Raw genomic sequence first — 27825 nt, forward strand, 5'->3', positions numbered from 1 at the left:
CCGGCGAACTTCCGGTCGGTGCCCCGCTCCGCTGCGAGCGGCGGGGCCGGGGCGGCCGCTGCCCGGGGGTCCCTCCGTTTGTGAACCGCCGGGGTCTCCCCGCACCCCCACTCAGCCAGGCCCCGCTGAGCGGGAGCCCCGGGAAGGCCCCGGGGGGTTGTGGTGTCGCCCCCTCCCTTGGGTTCCAGGCCCGTTCCCTTCCCCGGCCAACATGGAGTTCGCCGAGCTGATCAAGACCCCCCGGGCCGACAACGTGGTTCTGCACCAGCCGCTGTCGCAGGCCCTGGAGGGGACCCTGTGCCTGACGGGCCATCACCTCATCTTCTCCTCCCGGCGCCGCGATAACGCCGAGGAGCTGTGGCTGCTGCACTCCAACATCGATTCCATCGAAAAAAGGTATTTTTTTCCTAATTTCCCTGCCTGATGGCGTCTCGTTTGGGGTTGGAAAGTGGTTGTCAGGACTGGCTGGTGCTTCATCCTGTCAACATCCAGGTCTGGAGAGCAGAATGGACAGAGCACTGGGCAGGTTCATTCTCATTCTGTTTAAATATTTGATTGTTTTATATTAAGATTTTTTTTTTTGTCTTATGTAGAGTTGGAATTTTTATGCATAAACACAGTTGTCTTTCGTGCTCAGCGTTAATTGTTCGCCGCAGATTGGATCTTAGGAAAAAAAATCTTCCTGGAAAGGGTTTTTAGGCATTGGAACAGGCTGCCCAGGGAACTGGTGGAGTCACCATCCCCAGAGGGGTTTAAAAGACACATAGATGAGGTTTTTAGGGCCGTGATTTAGTGCTAGAGTTGGGTTATGGTTGGACTCAATGATCCTGAGTGTTTCTTGCAACCGAAACGATTCTATGATCCTATTTCATCAGTAGCTCTTGAAATGCCTTTTATAAAGGATGCAACTTTACCACCGTTCAACAGAGGTAGAAGCTGAGGCGCTGATGAAGTGATTTGCTTTGTGTCACCCAGCAAAACCGACGGCAGAAGTGAAATCCAGACTTTCTCAGCCCTGTGTCAGTCTTCTGCCTCTCGACAGCATCACCCACTTATTCCCCAAACTGCTCACGGAAATCAGTAACTCTTTAACAGCTCATTCCTCGTAGGAACAACATGGTGAAGCTGAACTGTAGCTGCAGCGCTCCATTTTATTTTCACCCATCCTCTTTTGGTGTAGGGAATTCAGAGATTAATTTTCTTACCATCGCTTCTGTCTGCTTTACGTGGACCCCGCCCCATCGTGCTTCCCTCACTGAGTGGCTGTCCCATCTCACCTGGTTGTTGTATTCTTCCTCACCTTGGTCTTTTTTTCACTTTCCTCGTAATATTTAAGTTTTTTTCTTAATTAAAAAGTCAGCCCACTGTTTTACTCTCATTTTAAAGCAACTTGGAAGAATATACATCCTGACTGCATTCAAGAAGAGACTGGACAATGCCTTCAGACACATGGTGTGAATTTTGGGGTTGTCCTGTGCAGGGACAGGAGTTGGACTCGATGATCCTTGTGGGTCCCTTCCAGGTCATGACATTCTGTGATTTCTGGTAAAATTTCTGGTAAAATCAAGCAGCAGCAATTAAAAATAGCAGGTTGCCTCAGAATCTGAGAAGCGCTGGATGCTGATTAAGTTTGTTCCCGTGTTCCTGGTTTCTTGGAGCGTTTCTGAGAAATGCTGCATCTTGGCCTGAGGGTGGAGAGGAACAGAGCGGTGGAAACCTGAGGAAATTGTTCCCATCTAGTTCTGCTCCATCATCAGGATGGTTTGGCCTCCCCCTTCTCACTGCTTGAGCTAAACCAGCCGTAGCTCCATTTTGAAAATCGTTGTACACAAGCTTTTGTTTCTTTTTTTTTTTTTTTAAATGAGCTTAGTTGCAGTTACAATGTAATATAATACCAATGAGCAAGGTGTGTTTTAAGTTGTGGCGAGGGAGTGGTGCGTCATGTACGTGATTTATAACAGATTTAACCACGTCTGCAGATACTCTCAGCCCTAATTGCCAGCCCTCGTTTCTAGAGTAGATGTTTTCCTCCCTGAGAGAAGCTTTGTTTGAATGTAACTGCGATGAAACTTTGCGATATAAAAGAATAAGAGTATGTTTTTTCTCAGTGCAGGAGAGAATGGAATAAAAAGGCTCTTAAACCAATAAAGGTTGTAGAAAGGTACAATTTAGCACTGCTTCAGTTTATCGGTGCACAACAGTTGCGCCAGGTTCATGAAATCTGTTCTCCCACCTTCGTAATGTGAATGTCTTTTGTACAAAACAGTGTTTTCCCTAATTATCTGATGATCAAACTGCTGCCTAGATTTTTGTAGCTTTTCAGCAATTTAAATATGACTTGTAAGGTTTGTTGAGAAGTGCAACAGTCTCTAGTGATATCCTATGATTTTGCATGAAGAAACGTGGAAAGGAAGCGCAGCCCTGACAATGAGTTGTAGCTGCGCTGTTACTACGTTTAGGATCTGTGAAACAGAACTGCAACGAGGGCAAACGATGCACAGACTGGCTCTGCTGGAGTTGCAGAGCTGCTCTGTCAAAACGCCTGCAGTTCTTCTTCAGCACTGCCCAGATTGTGATTCATTCTGTGCGTGAACCTTTATCTGCACAGAAGAAATATGTAATGACCTCTCTGCTGTAATAAGAATTGTAAGTTAAATTACGTTTTGTTGCACAGGTGAAGCAACTCAAAGCTTAGTGATGGGGATTCCCTTGGAGTGTGGACAGCTCTGCTCTTCCTTTTATAACTGTAGAATCATTTTGGTTGGAAAAGACTCTCGAGATCATTGAATCCAACTGTTGACCTCACTTTGGCACTAAACCATGTTCCTAAGAACCGCATCTCTGCGTCTTTTTAAGCCCCTCCAGGGATGGTGACTCCAGCACTGCCCTGGGCAGCCTGTTCCAATGCCCCACAGCCCTTTGGGGAAGAAATTGTTCCCCACATCCAACCTCAACCTCCCCTGGCGCAACTTGAGGCCGTTTCCTCTGCTCCTGGCGCTTGTTCCTGGGGAGCAGAGCCCGACCCCCCCTGGCTCCAAGCTCCTTTCAGGCAGGTCAGAGATCAGAAGGTCTCCCCTCAGCTCCTGTTCTCCAGCTGAACCCCCAGCTCCCTCAGCCGCTCCCATCACCCTTGTGCTCCAGCCCCTTCCCCAGCTCCGTTCCCTTCTCTCAACTCGCTCCAGCACCTCAAGGCCTTTCTTGTCCTGTTGGGCCACGAGGGACTGAAACTTGGTCCTTCAGGTCTCGCTGCTTCTTGCGTCACCCTCAGCTGCTGCAGGCGCTGCTGTGGTGTATGAGGAGACTCAGCTGCTTTTCCTTAGTTCACAGCTTTGTGAAATAAAATCTAGAGCATTTCAGGTATTATCCTTCTTTCAGGTATTATGAAGGACTGGAGAGGGCGTCTGTGTGCTGCGCGTGTTTTGTAACCCAGAGGATTTTCTGTGAGTTGTGATGATAAAACGTTAACTCCTCTGAGATCTGCAGAGCAAATGTCTCTGTGGGACTGCAGGTATCAGAAACCGAACTTTCTTGTTTAAAATAACAAAGGAGGTCATTTTAAAAATTAATTAAAACTCAAATGCTTGTAGCAATCCTCAAAGTTTCACCATGTGACTGTAACAAAACACAAAACTTGCAGCTGAAGCTTCCAGTACTATCAGGAAATACCTGAGCATATATTTTCTTTGGTGTTTTAAAGCGAAGATGGGAAGAAAATCTTCTCTATCTCGTGATTTCACGCTTCCACTCACTTCCATATCACAAGGATGGAATTAAAAAACAGAAGTGGAGATCAGCTGGCAAATAGCGAAGAGAGGGTTTGTTTTTTGTTCGTTTATTTTTTGAAACAACGGTATTACAGACAAATTATTACTAAAGGAATTTTGTCACGTAGGCATGTGCCGTGGGGAGAGCCGTAGTATCTCATCATACCTTAGAAAATCCTGTTCCTAAGAGACTCTTTCTTCCTGTGTTGCTGTAGGTTTGTGGGCTCACTGGGCACCATCATTATAAAATGCAAAGATCTGCGAATTATTCAGCTAGATATACCTGGAATGGAGGAGTGTTTGAACATCGCGAACTCCATTGAGGTAAGAATTCATCATGATAAATCACACTTATGGTCTCAGATGTTGATCAGACCTCAACCTTCACAGCTTTTTTTTTCCAGTTTTGAAGGTTTTCATTGCTATTCTGGAAGGTAAATGAGAATTGGCGTATTTCCTTCCAGTTGCTAAAATATTCCTTGTTGCTTGTAGGTGTTAGTTAAAAAAAAAACAAACCCCTTCCATCTTTTCTTGATTGAATATCTTGTATTTGGGAAAACGAAGCTCAGCTTCATTATGCTGGAGCATGAGGAGGCAAAACGAAATCAGGCTGAATGAGTTTCACGTATCTCAAACAATGTTAAGTGACTGACTTTAAGCTCTGTGGTTAGTCACCAGGTAAATGTGACGTAGGATGTGTCCCAGTAGTTATACCTGCTCAGGGCGCACCTTTCCCATCCTTTAATGGTGCTGTTACATAGCGTAGCCTGCAGAAATGATGCACAAATCCCCAGTTGCAGTTAAATTGTCTATTCTGTGTTTGTGCTGCTGTTTTTATGTGCGTTACACTACCCTGCAGGTCACTTATTATTTCAGGCTTAACAACTGGATACTTTTAGGTGGCTTAAGTTTGCCCCACCAACATTAGAGCAAAACATTATTTGCCTTTTTTTTTTTTTGTAAAATAGCAGTTTGAATGAATTAAGTATTTATTTCTCACCCACACAGGCCCTTTCCACCTTGGATTCTGTCACTCTCATGTATCCCTTCTTCTACCGGCCCATGTTTGAAATCGTTGAGGATGGCTGGCGCTCTTTTCTGCCTGAACAAGAATTTGGGCCCCTCAGTTTGATGGTAAGTTGGATCTTGAGGATTTGCACAGACATTTGGATGTACTTGTGCAAGTAATTTGTGAATATTTCATCCAGTAGTATCAGGAGTGGAAATCTTGGATGGTAAAAAAAACCAAAAGCTGTTCCGTGCTGGATGGAAAGTGAGTGTTGTTCAAATATTCATTCTGGAAACATCAGGCTATTTATGTGCTAAATATTCCTGTTTGAGCACTTGTGTTTCACCTTCTACAAAGGGATTTTTGAGGCCTTTTTGAAAGTTACCTGGGAGGATGTGAGGCTAGGAAATGTCTTTTGTCATTTGGGGATGGGCTTCCTTATTGTAAGAACAAATTTAGAATTGCTAAGGATTTCTTAGCCAGATGCCCAGTTTGAAACATTCTTTGCTCTGGTTCATGCTGCAGAAATATTGAGGTGTTCGCACAGCAGGAAATTTCCAGTTGTATTTTTCCAGGTGCTGTGAGCACATGTTGATATTATTTTGGTACCTGTAGGGTAGGAATTGTTCTTGTGGCATTGCCTGTTGTATCTGTTATTCCAACTTCATTTTAGAATGCTGGATTTGATACATTTGGAACTGGCTTGGTTGCGGATTGCCTGTTTCAGTAGTGCCTTGGGTTAGCATCTCTGTGTTCCAGGTCTTTGTTTCACATTAAATATGTGCACTTGCTGCATCATCTTAGGTTTCTGAGACCACATCCATTAGTACAGCATCAAAGAAGATCAATTTTTTCTTTTATTTGCAGCCCGGTTTGTCTGCAGCATGTGTCACTTCCTGTTTATGACTAATAACAGAATAATATGATAAGCTTGACCAGATTAATGATGAAATCACTAGAAAATTAAAGGAGTTCAAGAATATTTCTATTTTTATCTCATAATTGGAGTACTTTCACGTATCTAGTCTTCATCAGTTGCCAAAAGACATACAAACTGACCTGTTAGAATAACTAGCACCACAGTTTTGGTTTTAATTTCAGCTGGGCAAGTCCAACATGTGATCAGAGCGTTCTCCTGTTTGGAGGCGAAGCAGCAGCCGCTTTCCCAGCTCAGCAGAGGAACCTTTGCAGACATCATGGTGAGAATCGAAAGGCCTGAAGCTGAAATGGTGTCTGGTGAGAAGGGAGGAGTGTGAGGGCAGGACTGAAGGCGCAGCAGAAGGAAATCCCTCAAACCTCAGTGGAAAATTGCAGCAGATGGTTCTGCTTCTATTCGCATTTTGCTTTCTACGTAGCTGAAATCCTTTTTAGATTTCAGGGATCCAATCACTTCTGGTGGTTGTATTTACCATCCAGATGCTAACATGGATCCAGTGTTATGCTACTTCTTTTTTTCCTGTCTCTTTCAGAGGTTTAAAAGTGCCCTGGTAGCTAATTTGTGGATCTCTTGGCTTTCTGCTCCTTGGAAGTCTTAAATTTAAAAACCTAATTGCTTTACAGCGTTACATTTCAAGGGCAATAATTCATTTCTTTAAAATATGTATGTCTAACCACTGGTGATTAATTCTTGGCTTTTAACACAAAACTTCAGACACTACTCCTTTTAAAACAAATGATGACAAAAGCCATGTCCAAGTGGCTTACTCCTCCTCAGCAACATTGCTGACCAAATATTTCTTGTTCCGTTATTAAACTTTCTACTATGACAGGCTAGAAAAAGTAAATGGCTGATTTATTTTTTTCTTCTCCCATAAGTCAAATGAGTGGAATTCAGGTTACCTCCCTATCCATTAAATCATCCATCTGCATCTGTTATGCTTTACCTTCCCCAATATGGTAACAACTTGTCAAAAAACTGCATTTCACCCACGCTGCAGCTCTGGTAATGTATTAATTCCACAATTGTCTGCTAGGGGAGAGTTGTTTTAAAACTGACACATTCTAAAACGGCAAAACTGTGAAAGTTAAGATTTAAAAATTAAGTAATACTTTAAAAAATTAGATAATATATTATGGTATTATACTATATTATAATAATTTATCTGTTTATTTTGGCATATATTGTGCCAAGTGCGTTTTTCTCGCAACACATACACCCCCTGTGCGATTTCACTCCATTGCATTGACTTGGCAAAGTGTCATCTAATGTTGCACTTAAAATTCGATAGCAAACACTCAAGTACTTGTCCTCTGCTGAAATACTGTCACAACATTCTTGCATTTAGTCCATGAAGGTATTGAGGGAAGAACCGTTAAGGCAAATGACTTCATTTGATCTAAAAAAATAAAATGAGGGAATTAAGTTTCAGTGGGTTGCCATGTGCTGACGACTGTTGCTGTGTGTGTTACCTGTTAATTTTCTTGGGACAGGTCAGCAGGGCTTTTGTCAAACAATTATTTCATGAACTACTGTTGTGGTAAATTCAGTGTATCAAGAGAATTAAGTCATATGAAGAAATCAGCTCCGTATTTCACGAAATGTCACAGCAAAAACTCCACAGTGCCTGCAGGCTCCAAATTATTATCCTGTGAGATGAGATGTTGAAGATACTATAGACAAATATATGCACAGTGTAAAAGATGCACAGGATAGTAAATGTTTGCTCATCCAGCTTTTGGTTGTGTTATGTTTTTACTTGAAGCACTAGGTAGTACATGAGATCAGGTTTGGTTACAGGTATGTCAGGTGAAATGCTTGTAAAAACTCAGATTCTTCACTGTACTGCTGCATAACCACTGGAATTAAGAGTGTACACAAGGGGTTTGATTTTTTTTCTGTGAAGTCAGAGAAGAGCTAATAGGTTTCTCTGCTGCTGAATTCTGTAACTGCAGGATTCTGGAAACTCAGTTGTTTCTTTAAGTGAAGAGGCCATGAGAAGTTTGTACACTAACAGTATAATTAACATGAAGGTATTTAACTGCCACAACTACTTTCTCCCGCCCCCCTTGCCCCCCTTCTGTGTTGCAGGAAAGAACTCAAGGTTCTGGACAGTTCAGCTGTGCTTTATCTACTGTCCTGGAGCTTCTTAAAACTGAATTTTCCGGTTTTGGGCTCAGTTCTCGATGGTGTGGATAGCCCATATTCTGCTCTTACCAGACAAGCATCAATCTTTGCATCGGTTTTTCTTCTTCTTGTCTACCCACATTCTGTCACTAACAGGGCTCGCTGCCTTCTGCCTGTTCCTTGGGAATGATCTGTCACTGCTGCTTTGCAAGGCCCCTGCTGGTTTCTTGACTTTTCTTTTCAGGCTTATTAGTAGAGCTTGAATTATTTAACACAGTTTTGTGGAAAACCTCTCCTAGCAATTGTAAGTTTTGTAAGGAAATTTTGGCTAAAACTGTTGTTTTAGCCTATTGTTCGAAAATCAGTATCTCTAAACAAGTACTAGGTTGAGAAAAGTAGAAATGTAAGAGTTAATCCCGCACTGTGTTTAAGAAAATATTTCTATTTTCTTTCTTTGAGGTCTTCTCCTTCCCTTTCTCCAAATCCCCTAATCCTTTACTGCTTCCATCCTTAACTGATTTTTTTTTTTTTTCTGATTCCCTATAGTACAGGTCTCTTGCTGAGAGAAGTAAATGTTAACTTCGTAGTTTCTCTGAGTTTCGTGCAGCAAACTTAGCTGGTGATGTCTGAGGATGAAATCCACCTCTTCTCCCTCAGCACAGTCCTTACTGCTCCCTGGATCTGCATCTGCTGCCGCACACAGTCCAGTTACTCTTACCTCGCTCATCCAGTTAGTAATGGCAATTTTTTTTTTCTTCCAAATTGCGGACATACCCCAAGCAAAAGCCAAGAGGAGGTTTGCACCGTTGGGTTTACTATCTGATTCGTGCTGGAATATATTTTAGCAGCCTGAAGCTGGCATTGCAGAGGTCAACTGGGTCTCTGCAGAAGTAGCTGTGCTACAGAAGATAAATGGCGCTAATTGCTGCCCTGCTCCTCCTTCTTCCCAAGTAACAGCAAATTATAACTGAAAGACATAACAGTATCTTCTGTCTCATGTTAATAAATGGTGAGGAGAGGAGGTTACGGGCAGCGTTAAATTATCAAAGTGGGAGATAAATCAGATGGATCCATTCCTTTCCATACTGGTGATACCAGTGACGGCCGCTCTCTCAAAAAGCACACCGGAGTTTTCATTTTGCCTTCTCTTCATCTGATGTGGCAGTAAGATACTTATCAGTTCTATTCTATATCCATGCGTACTTTTTTCTTTGTAAACAAATTATAGAATCTTAGAATGGTTGGGGTTGGAAGCAACCTCTGGAGATCATCCAGTCCAACCCACCTGCTAAAGCAGGGTCACCTGGAGTAAAACTGAACACCATTGGATGAAATCTGGTGTAATTTCACATAGACACCCCAAAAAGCTATAAAAAATATGGTTGGTGCATTAAAAACATGAGCAAGCCAGCATCCCCTATGTGTTCCAGACCTTTTTTCATCTCCACCTATGGTGTGATTGCCCGAGGTGATTTAACTTTGCACCTGGGAGAACCTGTGCTTTTTATAAAATGTAGATGTTGAGAGAAGCTGTTTTGAGGCTAATGAATAATGAAATAAGATTCCAACAGGGCTGGTACAAGTCTGCCTGGATATGTTACTGAACACAGGTTGCAGTTGCTGTTTTGGTGATGATAATACATACAACATGTACCTTTCCCAACAGCTTTTTCTTAGGCTGCCACCAAAAGGGACAATTTTGGTGTCTCCTACGCCACACACCTGGGATCTGCTGCTGATGAAACAGTGTTGTGAATCAGATCAGCTTGTTCATCTGATATAAAGACTCAATCACCAGAAAACCTCTCTAAATCAATCCTAGTTTTCCCTTGGGCCAGTCAGATGGATTTATATCCAAGTAACAGTCAGGAGGTAAGAACCCTCTAGAAGAAAGGAAAGAGGAAGGGAGACTTATTTCTGCTCAGAGCTGGGAAATTAATTCATGCTAAACCAGCCTGCGTGAATTGGCATGGGTTTTTTGTTACCACATTACTACATAATTTAAACGTTTTCCTCTTCTCTTACTTTCTGGGAGACCTGAGTTATCCCCCTACCTTTTTGTCTTGCTGAAGCTTTCTTGGGGCACAAACGAGCAGAGTTTTTTTGTGGCATCTCTATGAGGTCTCTGCCCTCAAATGATTCTGAATCTGTACCAAAAACACCTCAGCTGAGGAGTTACTGAAGGTCTTGTTCGCTGTCTCACACCTTTGTCCATGCACAGGAATTTATAAGAAAGAAAGAAAGAAGATACCTTGATAGCAGCTGCCTGTTCCCCTTCAAAAGTTATTTTTTTATATTACTTTTTAATTTATTTGTGTCTGGAGCTTTTACAGGCAAATTTGACTGCGATTCTGCTACTACTTCTAAGAATTTTGTGCTGCTGTTAAAATCTAAAAACATAGAGGCTTCTGGGTCATTTTCCCCACCAAGACTCCTGCCAGCAGGTTTTGTGGGCCGTGAGGATACAGGAGAAGGATACACTGGCTGGAGATGCAGCTCAGCCAAAGCCACCGTCCTACTATCGAGGACCACGAGCTCAGTTCCCTGCCAAATTTTAGGCAAGGTTCTGCCGTGTGCTACACGCCCCTGGGGAAAATCTGTATCTCATGGCCATTTGATGTCCTGCAATGGTGTCCTTAATGCAGGAGACAGTGGTGTGGTACCAACCCAGAAGCAGCAAGCCCTCCATGAAGGTTGGGCTTGTCCAAGGGTGTGGTTAGAGCAGCGTCAGCTCTTCCAGCCTGGACTTTAGTAAACGAGGACTCCTCGTTAGTGAGGCCGCTTGTTGACCTTTGGTTTTGCCTGGGATGGAGCCAAATCCTGTGTCTGACACCAAGTATCTGGTAGCCCAAGTTCTTGTGCCAAGTGCATGTGAGGGTGCAGGGGGACAATATTCGGCACTTCTTTCACACGTGTTTGGAGGTCACCGTGAGACCTCTGTGCTTCGATGCTGTGTTGGCTCCAGGAGATGTTTTTGGAGGAACGGCTGTGGTGGTTTACATAATGCAGAGCCTGTAGAAAAGGACCAAGCTGGAAATGTTAAAGTGCAATTTTACACTCAAAGCAGCTTCATTGTCTGGAGTTGGTGGATGTTCTTGCTTTTTGGCTGCCAGTGTTCTTGTGGACAGTGTTACTAACTCTGCTTTCAGCACGGATAGAGGTTTGAGCAGATGGTACTTGCATTTAAATCAACCTTTTTCTCCTAAATCTGCTGATTTAGGAATATATTAGAAAAGAGAAGGCTCCAGGGAGACCGTATTATGGCCTTTCAGTACTTAAAAGGGGCCGATGAGAAAGGTGGGGACAGACTTGAGCAGGACCTGTTGCAATAGGACAAGGGGTGATGGTTTTAAACTAAAGGAGGGGAGATTCAGGCCAGACATGAGGAAGAAATTGTTGACAATGAGGGTGGTGAGAGCCTGTCCCAGGTTGGCCGGAGAGGTGGTGGATGAACCATCCCTGGAGACATCCCAGGCCAGGCTGGACGGGGCTCTGAGGCTTGTTTGTTCTTGAAGAGCATCTTTTTTGTCACATTTTTGTTGGAGACAGGATATGATGCTGGGTTTAATCTGACTGATTAGCATACTTATGCTGTTACAGGGGGACCAGATTCCTGGATGAACAAAAGTGTTTATGCCAATAGAGACAACTGAGCTTTCACCTGTGGTGCAAATGGAATAGGCCACTGATATTAGTCTGTGTGTGCTTCGTTCTGAATACGAAAGTTCTGCTTCCCTTGTATGTTACGCTGTAACTGTAATATTCTGATTTTTGACCCAAAGCCTTTATGTTCTTATCTTTTTTAGACAACCGAATGGCGTCTAAGCTACGTCAATAAGGAATTCTCTGTTTGTCCCTCCTACCCTCCGGTCGTCGTTGTCCCTGAATCCGTCAATGATGAAGAACTTCGCAAAGTTGCCATGTTTCGCCAGGGCGGTCGCTTCCCAGTCCTCAGCTATTATCATACAAAGAACAAGATGGTAAGCTGCATTTGAGTGATGGTTTTACTTGAAGGAAGTCTGTGAATCTGTTTAATGAAAAAACAAACAACTCATGCTCTAGACTTAATACAGTTCGCGAGACGTTCGCTTGTTTTCTTTTCCAACTTATTAAATGCAGTGAACCTGGTTCTGGGTGATTGAATGAGTAATCTCCATCCTAGAAAGAGCTATTAATGTGCTGGTTTGGGAGTGTATGTGGCACGAGCTTGCTCCCAGCAGTGAGAGCAAGATGAGACTTGCAAAGCCACCGCTGGCACCCTTACTTGCTTCGTCTGCCAAGAGGCTTCATGCTGGAAGGATGGCAGAAGCCACATTGTCCTGTCTCAGGGTGCTGGGCTGTCTCCTCCGTAACAGTCACGATGACAGCACGTGTGCCAGAGCCAGCACCGCTTCTGCTGGGGAACTGTCGAACGAGCCATCAGAACAATCTGTTCTCGGAGTCTGTCAGTATAACGTGTCAGGAGTAGCAAATTTTTGGTGTTGTGCAGATTTTACCACCTTTCGAAGAGCCAAGAATCTAATTGAGTGACTGATACGCTATAATTGAGAAATGCACTTCAGGCAATTCTTGAGTAGTTCTTTGTACCTCTTGCTGATTGCAGTTTGAGGATGTTGGGATGTCCAACCTGTGGCTTATAGACGTGATCCAGGCTTCTGAGTCAAATACTCTAATGTGCTCTCACCTCCTGTTGCCAAGAATTGTAAGCCTGGAATTAGAGGATGTCAAGTCTGACTTAACATTGTACTTTGGGTTTGTTTTTTTGTTTTTCTTCTTCGCTTTAAAATCAGCCATCCACAACCTTCATAACAGTCCTGCTTTCTCCTTTTTCTCAGCTCGACTGAAAACTGTTGAAGGAGGATTTCTTCAATTATCTCTCTGAATTTTGCATGTTTTAAGTGCGAGGAATATAATGTCATTTGGCTTGGAGGGCTTGAACTTGTGACGGTAACGCTGTCTGTCACGTTGCTTTTCTGACTTGCAGCGTAGCTGGGGTTGCCGACTGGCTGCCCTCACATTTTAGTTATCATTTGAGCGGCTGGGATGCTTTCTGAATTGAAAGGCATTTCCTAAAGAGAAATCTCAGCTCATAAATCTGTGGACCTATGGTTTTTATTAGTCTAGCCACTGGGTAAAACCATACCTCGTAGGCATCTTTAACACATGAATGACTTGAGTGTTTTAAAAACAGATTTGGGAAGAAACCTTAAAAATGACAATCCTGAAAATGTTGGTTCGTAAAGGAACCATCAGCAGGAAGCCAGGTCAATGGCTCACAGAGATGGTACTACAGGAATAATTAAAGGGATAAAGCCTCTAAGGAGACATCTATGATTTAGAAAGTGGCCTGCCAAATAATTGCTCAATTCAAGGATTTCTAGTTTGTTTTTTAAATAAATTCAGACTCTGCAAGGGATTGCATTTAAAAGAACTGAAGGATTCAGGATGAGGGAGAACAACAGCTGTAGGAAGAACTAGAGAATCATTTCTGTGCATCAAACTGTGCAGATCAGGGCGTTTGCCTGAGTCCAGACTTGGTGGGTTACGCCTGAAGTAGATGGAAGCAGAAGTGTGGTGGGAGCTGTGCCACTTGGGTTTTACACCTGAACTGAGAGAGGAAGCTTTATAAGGTTCTCTCATTCCTGTAAGCATTCGTGAAATGACCAGAATTTTTATGGAAAATAGGAATATCCAGTGTGAAGTTGAGCGGCACGTATCTCCAGAGGGGCTGTTCTCCGTGCCTGGCGTTGAGACCCAGCGATCTTATGCATCAGTTCGTTGTTTGCACCCCAAAGAAACCCTCTAGTGGAGGAGTGTCCTTTGCAGAGTGACTTCAAACCTTCAATTCTTGGAGCTCAAGTGGTTGGTGACTTTCAATCTTGAGTCTCTCCATTTCCAGTGCCTATTTCAAGGTTATTTGTCCCCGTAGGTGATTATGCGAAGCAGCCAGCCTCTGACAGGTACGAATGGGAAACGATGTAGAGAAGATGAGAAGCTTATAAACGCCACGCTACGGCATGGCACCCGTGGCTACATCATTGACACGAGGTCCTTGAACATTGCCCAGCAGGCCAGGGCCAAAGGAGGCGGCTTTGAACAAGAAGTACATTATCCCCTGTGGAGAAGGATTCACAAATGTATTGAGAGGTGGGTGAAATCACACAGTCCCTCCTCTGTGCTCAGCTTTGTAGGGTTGCATTAGCGGAGCCGTGCTAGCTCCATAAAGCGTTTGTTTTTGTAAGAAATGGCCGTGTATCCTGGCTCCTGTCAACAGAGTCACGTTCCTTTTTAGCAAAACAAGGCTATGTGGATGATAAAGGGACTTGGTTCCTTGTTCTGAGCAACCTGCTGCAGGTTTCAGGCATCGGGCAAATTTCCTTGTGCCAGCTCTTTCTCTGACCATCTACAGCTGCGCTCCAGCTTTCCTGTCTTCCCCTTTTGCAGCAGTGCACAGGAATGAGCAGGTCCTTTGCCAGAAAATTTCTGCAGGTGAGGATTTGTTCTGTAGCAGTCACACTCCTATTATCAAGTGCTCTTCAAGGTACAAGGTCCTGTACATCGGTCAGGGCAGCCCCCAGTATTGGCACAGGCTGGGGATGAAGGGATGGAGAGCAGCCCCCAGGAGAAGGACTTGGAGGTGCTGGAGGGTGAAAGATTGGACACGAGCCGGCAATGTGCGCTTGCAGCCCAGAAGGTAAATCGTATCTTGGGCTGCATCACAAGGAGCGTGGGCAGCAGGTTGAGGTTGGTGATTCTGCCCGTCTGCTCCGCTCTGGTGAGACCCCCCTGCAGTGCTGGTCCAGCTCTGGGTCCTCAGCACAGGACACACATGGACCTGCTGGAGAGGGGCCAGAGGAGCCCCAGAAATGATCCGAGGCTGGAACAGCTCTGCTGGGAGGACAGGCTGAGAGAGCTGGGGTGTTCAGCTGGAGAAGAGAAGCTCTGGGGAGACCTTATTGTGGCCTTTCTGTTCTTAAAAGGAGGCGAGAAGAAAGATGGGGACAAACTTTTGAGCAGGGCCTGTTGCAATAGGACAAGGGGTGATGGTTTAAACTAAAGGAGGGGAGATTCAGGCCAGACATGAGGAAGAAATTGTTTGTGCTGAGGGTGGTGAGAGCCTGTCCCAGGTTGGCCAGAGAGGTGGTGGATGAACCATCCCTGGAGACATCCCAGGCCAGGCTGGACGGGGCTCTGAGCAACCTGAGCTGGTGCAGATGTCCCTGCTCATGGCAGGGGGGGCACTGGGGGAGCTTTGAAGGTCCCTTCCCACCCAAACTATTGTGATTCTCGGGACATCTAATTTTCTTTGGTCATTTGGAGACAAGTTTTTTAAGCTAAATAGACTTCTAGTTTGACATTGTTTGACTGCTTTTAACCCTTAGTTTTGGGGAATCCTTCTACACAGGCATACAGTAACGTTACTGAAGCTGTTGGAAAGTAGTTGCTCCCCTGATCACTGTAGGCCAACTCTTGAGGAGCTAATATAAGGGATTTCATGGCTGTTTCTTTGAAGTATTTGGTTTTCCTTCTATAAATTTTATGTGGACTTAAGTTTGTTGATTATTTTACAGGTGGACATAACCATCAGATAGGGAGGAATGAATAAACCACAATATATGAAGACTAAATATCTCATGCTATTATTATTTGGCTTTCTCAGGTATTTTGAGATCTAGTCCGCTAGCTGCATCCTCCATTAGACCAGAGCACACGCTGGAATTGGTGTTAAGTGGCGTTTGATCCATTCATAGTTTGGTGCCCCTGGAAGACATAGTGTGAAACCACACCAGAGAAGTATCTGATTTTACTGGCCGTGTGCTAAATACCAGCTTTCCAGGGCTTGAGGACATATTGCAACAACTGCAGAAGTGATACAAAATGTGTTTCCTTCCCCACCTTTTTCTTAAGAAATTAGCTAAATTAATCTTAAGCTGGTTCTACTTCAAGAAGTTGAGTCTAATTTAAAATCTTCTGGGGTTGTGACCTAGTGACAGGTGACTTTCAGGTTATTGTTGCAGCTCTACAGGTTAAAACTCCCCAAAATTTTCTGGTGTAGCTTTACTGACACTTGATAATGTCCAGGTTCTCACCACACTTGTACTTGGTAAAGAGAGTGAGATCACTGAAAACGCATTTTACATGGAAAGTGGAAGATGTGGCCAAATGCACACAGAGGTCAGGTAAGATAGGGAGAAGGCCCTACTGTTGTAATGCTTGATGAAGCAATTTGCTTTGAAAGGCAAGAGGCTATATATGTCCAAAGAGCATTTTTCTGCTGGCAGTTGGCCAGGGCTTGGCATTACCCGTGAAAGCAGATTTGCTGCATGAGGAGACGTGGCTTCCATAGGGTCATACTTTTAAAATAACAGCATGTAAATCATAGTGCTTTATTCTGATATCATTATATTTCTATATGCACATCGTCCTGGTCATTACTGCTTATGTTTTTCCATAATATTTTCCTTTTCCCAAAGGTTTAACATTCTGCAGGAAAGCCTCATCAAACTCGTGGAAGCTTGTAATGACCAGTCACACAATATGGACCGCTGGCTCAGCAAACTGGAGGCTTCCAACTGGTTGACTCACGTCAAGGAGACACTGACTACGGCTTGTCTGGTTGCTCAGTGTATCGATAGGTAAATATTTTTTTCAGAAAGCCTTGAGTTTCTCATCTGCTGGCTACAGATTGTTCGTTAAATACCTTTATTTCCACTTTATTGTTAATTGACCGCTGCGAACTGGCTTGTACTCGTGCAAGATACTGTTTCATCATGGTTAAGGAACGTTCCTCCAGTGAATCATGCTAGCGTTTTTAGTAGTACAAGCATGAGAGAGGAAATCTTGACTAAGAATAGGTATTAGATTATTTAGTTCAGGTATATCCCTATGTCTGATGCAATCAATCTAATTTAGTTAGTTTTATTGAAGGTTTAGGTTAGAATTTGCCCATCTTAAATGCTGTTTGGTAGCCTAGTAAAGTGACAACACAGAGGTTGTTTTTTTAAAAAAGTATTTCTCTTTTTTTTTTTTTTTTTTTTTTTGTTTTAGTTGAAAGTTTCCAATACCTCACCTCGCTTCTGGAGATTAAAACAATAACATTTCCTTGTTTTCCCCAGGAATTAGTCCAGTGCTTTTTCCTCTTGAAATTTTTATTGCCCTAGTCCTATCTAAGCAATCCTGTTCTTCCCATATGTCAGGTTAATTGAGGCCACAAGCACTTATTTCTTTAATAAATACTGCTGACTTGGCTGACTTATCATCAGACCTCAGGCTGCAGAGCAAAAGCTGATGCTGTCAGGTGCCAGGCTTTGTAAGACCAGACACAGGGATTTAAATGTGATTTCTTTGTGGCTCTGAGAGGCGAAAACCCTTCTCAAAACTCAGGGAAAACTTAACTTCAGTAGGTTGAAATGCAGTCTCACTGGTAAAACAGCGTTACTGCATTAAAATATGAGCTGCTGCGCTTTTTAAAAGCACTGACAGTGCGTGTTTAGTTATTGACTTGTGCCAGAGAATGACTGCTCTTGATCAATAGTTTTATCTATAATTCTTTCCTGCATGTGTGCAGTGATGAAACTCTTCTGGCTCGCTGGTATAGTGGACAATTTCATAATTTTTAACGTCAGCTTTGCTTTTTTTTTTTTCTGTTTACCCGGAGCTATCGGGCCGGCTTGGCATTGGAAATCATCGCTGAGCTGACAAGGATGGTTCAGTTATATTTGCCACGGGGAAGGGATGGCCTGGACAGGTCTTGCAGCATCTTTAAAGTCTAGGGACAGAAATATAAAAGGTGAAAATAGCATTATTCTGGTGTGCTATGCTTTGAGAAGAGCATAGGCTTGCAGTTAGCCTTTGCAATTTTGCTTGGCTCTTTATCAGCTCCCACCTCGGGGAGAAGGAGAGAAATTATCTGAAGATTATCGTAGAGGCACTGGGTTTGTTTTAGACATTGGACTATAGACAAAGATGTCGCAATGCTTAAGGTATAGATTTTTGTGCTTTTTGCTTCAAAAAGCGAGCCGTGTCTGTGAGGTTTCTCATTTTGTAGATGGATCTTTCTTACCCCGCGCTTTGCCGCTCACCTTGGATCTCTGCACAGAAACAAACGCAACCTGCAGTTGGTTTTTCTGTTCTGGCTGTTGGCAGAACTGAGACAGTGGGTCAAGGTTTGGGAAGAGTAAGGGGAATTAGTGGTTTTTAATACCATCCAGTCGTTCTTTCAGGAGCACATGGGTGAGATTCTGATATTGTACCCAAATACAGCCAAGGATGGAGAAGAGGGGAAAGAATTTGCTGTCCCCTCTGGGGCTTGGGGAGTGACAGCAAAGTGCTAAAACCTTCCTGCCCCAAACTCTCTGAGCTCCCTCTGTTCCTCACATTGTTCTGCTGATTCACTGGTGCTGGCAGGTGAGCGAGGAGCTTTTGTGCTTGGCTCTTTGACAAGCGTCCTTGCTCAGCACACTAACTCTACTGCATTTCTGGAGGCCAAGCTCTGCCTCTTCATTCTTTCTCCTGAACTGGCTTTTTGGCCACAACTTTGCTTGCAGTAAACCCTAATTGAGGCCCAAATGCAACTGAGCCCAGGTTTAAGCAAGAATCTCATAGCATTGTTGTGCAGAACATCTAGGGGGATGATACCTCTTCATTGCAATGGTTATGGAAAGTTTTCAGAGTATTTAGCAAAACCATAAATGACACCAGCAAATTTTGAGATGCATTTGTGCTATAACTCAAGGGGGCACCAATTCGAATTGTCAAGCACTACAAAAGCGATTCCATTGTACATCTTCGGTCAACATGGCCAAGGTTCTGGATTTCCAGACTCCTTAGCAACGGGTTAACGTTGGTGAAGGTCCAGGTGGAGAACATGATACACTTCCTGTGGGGTGGGAAAGAAGAAAGGGTCAGCAAAACGGTCAGGGTAGTGACACTGGTGTCCGTGGGGTGCGTTGGCATCCGTTGGGATGCGTAAGTCCTCGGGACGTGCTCTGCTCATTCACACTGTTACTCCTTTCCGCTTTTTCTCTTTCGCAGGGAAGCTACGTCAGTGTTAGTCCATGGGACTGAAGGAACCGATTCGACACTCCAGGTGACTTCTCTGGCACAGATTATCTTGGACCCAAGGTGCAGGACCGTACGTGGCTTTGAATCTCTTGTTACGAGGGAGTGGCTACAGGTAAGAAATGCCTTTGGACAAAATGGCAGTTTATTCCAGTGACAGTTTTATTGAGAAATAGCCTGAGAGGCAGTAAACAGGTTGGGCCTTGTTGCAGCCCTGCTTAATGTGAATGGCCTTTGTCCTAAGAGCAACATCCATCGTTCCTGAGTCATTTGTACCTCTGGCACTTTCACAGTAGTTCTTTGTTTTTGGGGAACTGCCTGTTATATGTGCTCAGGGTAAACATCTCTTTAGAGAACACTGTTCAGACTAAACCACAAAAACATAGCCCCGCTTGTTGTATTCTTGCAGCTGATATCCTTCGCTGCACCTACACCAGTTTGTTCTTGGTAAAATTGTCTGATCAAATGCAGTGCAAATTATGTTTATATTTATTTATAAAAGGTAGCAAAGTTGGTCACGGTTTCTAGCAATTTGTTACTGGATGCTTGATGAAATTACAGTTGTAGAAAAGAGTAGTAACAGCATAGTTGCATGGACAGAACTAGCTCTGAAGTCTTTGCTACATGTACTCCCACCCCATTACTTAGTGTGTGATGCTTTATCTGATTTCTTACATACAGGCTGGTCACCCTTTCCAGCAGCGCTGTGCCCAGTCAGCCTATTCGAATAGCAAGCAGAAATGGGAGGCTCCTGTGTTTCTCCTCTTTTTGGACTGTGTGTGGCAAATCCTTCGTCAGTTCCCTTGCTCTTTTGAATTCAACGAGCAGTTCCTCATTATGCTCTTCGAACACGCTTACGCTTCACAGTTTGGGACTTTCCTGGGAAACAATGAAAATGAAAGGTTGGTGAGGATGTTTGTGTTGAACCGTTTAAATATTGGGCTGTATCTGACCCAAAAAAAAAAGTCTATTGGTTTGAAAAAGGGTGAGGGTGCTTGTGTGGTCCCCTTGGCACAGGTGAGCTTCTCGTGTCACAGTTACATAGTCTGCGGCAATCTCGGGGAACTTGTCCCTCTTACAAGTGGGACATTGTGACGGAAGAAATCTGTGGCATGGTTAGAGAGCTGAATTAGTTTTTTTCCAAGACTTAGACTGTCTTCTCGTTTAAAAATCTCCACCCATCACCAGTTTATATAGTCCCTGACACAGAAAATCTTTGCATAAAACAGTAAAGAGCTAGAGTTCAACAATGGTGTGAATCATAGCTGTGGGAAGCCAGCTTGTCCACACAGGCCTGGAAAAGGTCAAGGCAGTCAAAGGCCAAACTGGAAAGTCTGGTTCTTACCTTAGCTGCCAGATAAAAACATAACTTTTGTGATCCCAACACCCCCAGGAAAGGAAGGTGCTGCTTTTTACAACATCCGTTAAAAGCTGAAAGTTGGAAACATGGAAGAATTTCTTTCATGAGGATCTGCGTCACAGTTACGCCTTGGCAAAAGCTTCGATTGTTTGGCTACGAGCATCATGATTAGGTTTTGAAGTCCTTTTGGCCATGCAGTAGCACAACTTCAACAGAAGGATGAAAAATCCCTCCAGCCATAACCTGTGACTTGGAGAAATATGAATTGGCTGAGGTTCTGAGTAAATGCCGTGAGCACTCGGATGTTTGTGCAGCTTTGAAAGGAAGCAGCCAGGACTGCGTTTTGCTGGAGTCTGCTTTGTCGGGTAACGATAGACCTGTGCTGAGCTTCCTTAAATGCCACGAGCTTGTAAGTTTAGTTGTTGATCTGCTCAGGTAGCTTCTGATTCCCAGCCGGGGTTGGATGCTGTGCTGTCCCGGTGGCGCAGCTCTACGCATGCCCTGAGTAGGGCTGCTGGGAGTAACAAACAAGGTGGAGGGCAGGAGCTTCCCACAGCTGCCAGAGAGGTTTGGATTCCTGTTTTCATCTCGCCGGATCTGTTCTCAGGACTCCTGACTCCAGTAAGATCATGTCTGATGGTCTCCTGCTTAACTGGAGAGCACTGAAGGACTAGAAGGGAAAAAACAGAGCTGATATTACAGATAGGAAGCTTTAAATTGCCTTCCTTATAAACCTCCCTGCTCTTAAAGTCATCTTTGCCTAGAAGAGACTCCTCTGTCTTCTGTAGGGCTGCTGAGCTGGTCATCTGCAAAACCAAGTTAGACTTGAAACCAAGAAGATTAAATTTGAAAGGGTATTGAATGTTACATGTAATAACCTGCCTGTCACATCTGAATATGTCAGCCCGTGAGCACATAAAATGTTTGGAATCTGATGTTAAGCTTGTGCTGCCTGAAGTATTCAGAGGGACGGTGAATCTCCGTCCTGGGTGGCAGTTGAGTTTGCTGGTGCAAGCAGAATGAGATTTGCCAAAATCTAAGGAACTGAGACCCCTGTGTGACTCCTGGAGGTGGGTTTAACCCCTGAAAGCAGCAGAGCTTTCTCTCTAGACATGAGGAAGAAATTGTTTGTGCTGAGGGTGGTGAGAGCCTGTCCCAGGTTGGCCAGAGAGGTGGTGGATGAACCATCCCTGGAGACATCCCAGGCCAGGCTGGACGGGGCTCTGAGCAACCTGAGCTGGTGCAGATGTCCCTGCTCATGGCAGGGCTGGCACTGGATGAGCTTTGAAGGTCCCTTCCAACCCAAACCATCCTGTGATTCTCTGTACTCAGGTGCTTCCTGCCACCAAGGGGACGTAATCAGATGTGTCCATTGCACAATTCCAGCGATAACTCTGCTTTAATGTGCTCTCAGAATTGCAATACAATCCTTCCTTGGTGCAGAGCTGCCACATCTCCCAGCTCTATCTTAACACAGGAACTCAATCTCTTTCAAAACCTAGCAGTTGAACCATTTTGGGGAGGTGGCCGATTATTAATCTAGACAGAAGGCAGCTTCCACCCAGCTTACAAGTGTTCTTTCCCCATCTTTTCTTTGACACTAATCATTATCAGCCAGGTTGAGTAAATTGCTTTAGGTTTACACCCTGTGTGATGTTGGTGAGAGGTAGCGAAGTGATCAGCCTGAATTTTCTGGGCTAGTAACAGATGGGAAAGTGAGACCTGGCCAGGCTGGAGGGCTGGGCAGAGAAGAACCTGATGAAGTTCAGCAAGGGCAAGTGGAGGGTCCTGCACTTGGGGAGGAACAACCCCAGGTGCCAGTACAGGTTGGGGTTGAGCAGCTCTCTGGGAAAGCAGCTCTGCAGAGAAGGACCTGGGAGTTCTGGGGGACAACAGCGTGACCATGAGCCAACAATGTGCCCTGTGGCCAAGAGGCCAATGGGACCTGGGGTGCATGAGGAAGAGTGTGAGCAGCAGGGGGAGGGAGGTTGTTCCTCCCGCTCTGCTCTGCCCTGGGGAGGCCCCATCTGCAGTTGTGTGTCCAGTTCTGGGCTCCCCAGTTGAAGAAGGACAAGGAATTACTGGAGAGAGTCCAGCGGAGGGACACAAAGATGCTGAGGGGTCTGGAGCATCTTTGTGATGAGGAGAGACTGAGAGAGCTGGGGCTGTTGAGCTGGAGAAGAGAAGCTGAGAGGGATCTGATCAATGGGATCAATATCTCAGGGTGGGTGTCAGAGGATGGAGCAGACTCTGTTCAGTGGTGCCCAGCGCCAGGGTGAGGGGCAACGGGCACAGACTGAAACACAGGAGGGTCCATGTGAACATGAGGAGAAACTTCTTTGCTGGGAGGTGCCAGAGCCTGGCCCAGGCTGCCCAGAGCGGCTGTGGAGTCTCCTTCTCTGAGACATTCAAACCCGCCTGGACCGACCTGTGTGATCTGCTCTGGTGACCCTGCGTGAGCAGGTGGGTTGGACTGGGGGATCTCCAGAGGTCCCTTCAACCCCAACCAGGCTGGGATTCTGTGAAAGCTTGTGGCATTCTAGTCTGTGGAGTCCTAACAAAATGAGTCTATTAAAAAGTGAAAGCTGACTTGTTTTTATGCTTTGTTAGGTCTAAACTGAAGCTGCCGCAGAAGACGATGTCTCTGTGGTCCTGGGTGAACAGCTCTGAGGAGCTGAAGAAATTCCTGAATCCTCTTTTTGAGGCCAACAGCCTTGTCATCTGGCCCTCTGTTGCCCCACAAAGCCTGCTGCTCTGGGAAGGTAAACCAGGCTTTTTCTCTTACAGATAATATGTATTTTGTGGCTACTTGTAAAACTTCGTAAGAGTTCACTCCTGTTGTCTCTGCTCCATGCTTAGTCTGGCTCAGCTGATGGCGATCTCACTCTCTTTGAAATCTGTTCCAAAGTATTTTCGGTGTGTACCATCCCCAGAAGCATTACGCTTTCTCCTTTTAAAATTTGGCAACACACTGCTCTTTGCCGGGGAGCATTCCTGGTACCATTTAACTTTTTAGCGCAGTATTTCTGCAGTGATCTAACCTAATCTATAGATGTTGGGCAGGCCTCAGGCTTTTGTTCTCTGTCATAGAATCACAGAATAGTTTGGGTCAACCAAGACTTCCCTTTCTCCGTTACTGACCACACTGGCCAGGATAATCTGCAGTAGGTTCCCTGCTGCAGAAACTTTCTCCATCCCATGTACACTGAGGAGTTAATTACAGCAAAGCAAGCAGAGTGGATACTGAATATGGTCTGATCAGTGTACGAGAGGAAAAAGGAATGAAGACCCCTAATTTTTTCTTTATTAACCATGTTTAATAGAATGGTGAACTTAGAGAGGAGGGTCAGTATTTCTAAATGCTACTTAGGGGGGAGGGTGAGGGGAAAAAAGGCATAAATTGGATGCATGTTACTTGAGAGCTGATGGAATATGAGTGAGGTTTCCTCCTTGTAACCAGAAACCCGTCTGACTTGTGCTGTCTCTGGGCTTTCAGGTGTCTTTCTTCGGTGGAACAGACCTTCCAAGCACCTAGAGGAAGCTCAGAAAGAAACGGTCAGAATTATAAACGTCAACAAGGAGCTTCAGGTGAAGGTTAATGCATTGAGGAGGCAGCTGGCAGAGTTGGAAACAAATGGATAGAGTGGAGAACCCATGAGCTGGCAGGGCTGTGCCTTGGGTCTTTCCTTTCCAATCCCCTTTACGTTAAAGACTAAACATGGAAAGTGCATGATTTGCAGAGCCGTCTGGGTACAGTCGACCCTCTCACTGCTGAAACCTTCACACTATGTACCTCTGTGCTTTTTGGGAAGGATTTTGGTTTTGTTTACAGAAGACACACAGAACTGGGCATAGCGTCCTCTCTTGGCAGCTTTTCTGTTTCGGAATTGTGCGCGGTGTCAGCAGAAGCTGGAACTCTTACCTCCACCCAACTGCATGGATGACCAGGATGGGCCAAGAGAACAGGATGTTTCAAGTTTATTTTGGACTTTTTCTGGTTTTGTTGAACTTTCTAAACACTTAGCAAGGTTAAAATACGAAGTTCTGTACAGATAGGGAAAGGCATTTTGTCTGAAAGCACCTTTTCTCTCCAAGAGTAAGGAAGGCAGCTTAATTTCCTGGGAAAACTAGAAAATGGGATAATCTAACTACAGGTTCTGCCAGGCTGTATGATACTTTCAGTATCCTTCACATCTAACACTTGTCTTTTTGTGTGTTAAGCATTGGCTTGGGAGCAGTAAGTTGAAAGCAAGCCAGAGCAAGAAATTTCAGTGCAATACAGAACCGAAGTAGGGATTCTGCTGCTAAAGCCATGACCTTCAGGTGGAATTGTCCCTCATGGGCAAATATCTCCTAAGGAATAACAAGCTTTTTATTCTACCTGGAGATAAAAAAAAAAAAAAGGTTATTAGTTGGCGGAGGAGTTCACTTGCGAAACAGCAGCTCAGCGCTGTCTTTTTAACTAGAGTTGAGCTGCTGTCTTAAAACTTGGGGCTGCGCTGGCTGGTTCTGTACATTTGAACAGGTTCGCAGCATTGCTGGGGTGCAAGAGCAGTGCTCGACTTACAGCTCAACGAAACTCTTCTGTTCCACCTGGCGTGTTTTTTCCTCTTTTGCTCTTACTATACATTTTGTGAAACATCAAAAGCAGAAGTCGGAAATTCATGTGATCTTAACATATCGACTAGCTGCTGCAGATTAAGAGGCTGTCACACTACAAAAAACGTTAATAGTTTAGATCATTTGTAGCTGCTAAAACTGCTTAAAGACTTTAGGGATAAGCTTTTTTTTCCTCCAAGTATTTTGTAGCTGATCTCTTGTGTTTCTATGATCGCAAATTGCTTTTATAAAATCAGAGTTTTCTCTAGAGATTTTTTTTTTTTCCCTCCTTTAAAAAGACATAAGAGTGGGTCTGAAATATTAACTCACCTGGGCATTTGTTCAGTTTGGTTCCATTTGTAGCTGTACATGACTGAGAAGACTTGAATTAACAGCGCAAGTGGCTGGGAATTATCTTAAAAGACATTTGCTATTTGCCTGTTTTCTGCTGAAATGAATGGAGCTGCATTAGGTTAGTGGTCTCTGGAAACTGTTGAGTTTCCATGTAATTTATGCTGTTTTGGAATGAAGCTGCCTTTATTTAAAAGCCACTTCACAAAAAGATAAATCTATGTGAAAATGCAGGATCTTTAGTTGTCATAGAAGTACCTGGAGAGAAATCTTCTGCAAAAATCATATAACCACTAAATATATTCTAAGAAAAGTTCTGTAACCAAGGAAGCTATGTAAAATTATGTGATAGCAATTTAAGTGCTACCTTAATGCCTTTTGCTTCAATCCTTATTTCCTTAATTATTTTCTTCTTGACTAACCTAAACTTAGTCCTCAAGTCAGCTGGCTTAAACAATAAAAAGATCTCTTTTAAACCATTGTTCCCCTAAGGCAGAAGAATAATTCCCTGTACTTTTTAGGTTTGCAAAGCGACAATCTTGTTGGCTAAATCAAGTCTGACATAGGGAAGGCTTTTCGTGGTGGCTGATGATCTGTACAGTCTGACAGGGGAGGCACAAGTTGCCCATTGCCTTCCTCCCACCTCCAAATTTGAGCTTCTGGAGTTACTTTCTGCGTATACAGCAAATACGTGAGCCCTTAAAATAATTTCTTGGCCTTTAAAATTACGTCTACGGGATCTGCACCTGCTTGGGTGTTGTATCCCTGTCCAAGTCAAGATTTCTGCTGTTCCTGTATGTCTCAAATACATTATCAGTAGCCAGGTGGGAAGGATGCAGAAGGCACTGTGTTCCCTGTAATAGACTATACATAAAACACACTTAAAGGTTGTGCAGTTTCCTAACGTAGTAATTCTATATTGAGCTAAATAATAGAGAAGCAAAGAGGTTTTCATTGTTTTGGTTTTTGGTTTTTTTAATTTAATTGCCTGGCTGCTTGAGTCTCTCATGCAACTGCAGGCGTCTGAGGAAATTGGGTAACCGGCTGTGACAGCCAACAAAAGGCAGAAAATTCTCTCTGAGCTGGCGTTTCATCCTTTGCTTGTGTTTGGGGACCGAACCCGCACCCAAGCGCTGTGTTCTTGCCTTGGTGTGGTGGTGGTGGTGGATCAGAACCTTCATCTCACCATGCTTGTGTCCTTCTGAGCAGCCATAGCGGCTTCTTCTCCAATTCCTCCGCTGTGCATCAGCTTGTACTCACAGCAGCAGCTCCAGGCTTGGCTTAACCTGCAAATAATCACTTTCAGGAGACGTTACCTGCACTGCACGTGGTAGAGTTGAGACAAGGTTTGTAGACCCTTCCAAGAGGTCTTCTCCCAGGAGGACCTGCCTCAGACTTGCACATTCTCTCTTAACCTTGTCATTCCCGGTGCTTCCCAGGCTCCAGTCTGGTGGCTACTGGTAATACAAACCGCAGCACCCCAGTTTTTTGCTTACCTGCATGTTCACTGTATTTATTCACGTATTTAATGCTGGTAATGGGTTTGCTTCCTCTGAGAGGGGGGATACCTGCTGGGCTTTGCTCTGTGAAGCCACCAACACCCCGTTTGCAGGTCACCTGCGTCTTCTCAAGCTCCGAGCCCTGGGGCAGCACCCAGCTCTGGCTTTTCAGTCTGTTACTGCCCTCAAATTACCGACGCCTCTGCTTCTGCTCTTCTGCTTTTCATGTGAAATAAGCCGGACGCTGAGGAACCCCTTCCCCAAACTCTTGAGGTCAATCAATGCAAATACTCTGCCATTTACCCAAAAAGAAAAAAAAAAGGGAACTAACTTGCACAGTTTTCATAAGGGAAATATGTACCTTCAATATTTTGATTGTACTGAGCTAACTCTTGAATGTGGCGACCGGTTCAAGTGCACTATTTGTCCATGTTGCTTACGATATAACTTAAATTGCACTGTACAGCATATTGGCGTTTAACGTATGCTTTGCTAAAGCCTTGGGAAGTGCTGTCTTGTACAGGTTCCTGTATGAGGGGAAAACGTCTATACTAGCGCTCCTTTTTTTGTAACTGTGACATTGAACAGCACTGTGTGATGTGTGCTACGTATCTGTTAACTTGTACAAATTTAAGTGATGGGTGCACTTCTGTCCGAACATCTGGAATTGCTAATTGGACTCGGCTGCTGCATCAATCTTCTTTTTTTTTTTTTTTTTTTTTTTTGTTACTTGAATAAGTCACAGGGCTGGGAGTTGTGTGCTGTTGTTAGAAGTATGCAGTACACGTACAGAATCCCAGCTGCTGTGAATATATTGCAAATGTTGAATATATTGCAAAAAAAACCAGTATCAAATCGGAGGAAAAATGGTTCAAATTGCTCAGCCATGTCGGGAGTGAAAAACAGATACATAGCGGCTGTAAACTTTGCTGTAGATATGTTGAGAACATAGTAGAAATGTCTGTTGAAATTAAAACCTTGAAGACTAAAAAGTTCTTTAATTACCGTGCTGAATATTCTTTTAGTCCTGCCTTCACTTTCCGCGGGAGGGATGTGTGCGTGTGATTTGGATGTAGCGTCGTGTCTGCAACTTCGGTTCATTTTGGCTCGTGCATGTT

The 27825-nt window shown here is 44.2% G+C and overlaps 1 protein-coding gene across 1 annotated transcript; it reads left to right on the forward strand.

Annotated features, from left to right (window-relative positions):
* Positions 1-27708, forward strand: MTMR9 (myotubularin related protein 9). The gene is made up of 10 exons (XM_065632554.1): positions 1-396; positions 3980-4088; positions 4773-4898; positions 11644-11817; positions 13767-13984; positions 16312-16473; positions 18872-19013; positions 19580-19800; positions 22869-23020; positions 23755-27708. Exons 1-10 carry the CDS (start codon positions 212-214, stop codon positions 23898-23900), a joined length of 1635 nt encoding a protein of 544 aa, XP_065488626.1. The 5' UTR covers positions 1-211; the 3' UTR covers positions 23901-27708.
* The last annotated feature ends 117 nt before the right edge of the window (positions 27709-27825 follow it).

This window comes from Caloenas nicobarica, chromosome 3 (genome assembly GCF_036013445.1).
Source record: "Caloenas nicobarica isolate bCalNic1 chromosome 3, bCalNic1.hap1, whole genome shotgun sequence".
NCBI lineage: Eukaryota > Metazoa > Chordata > Aves > Columbiformes > Columbidae > Caloenas > Caloenas nicobarica.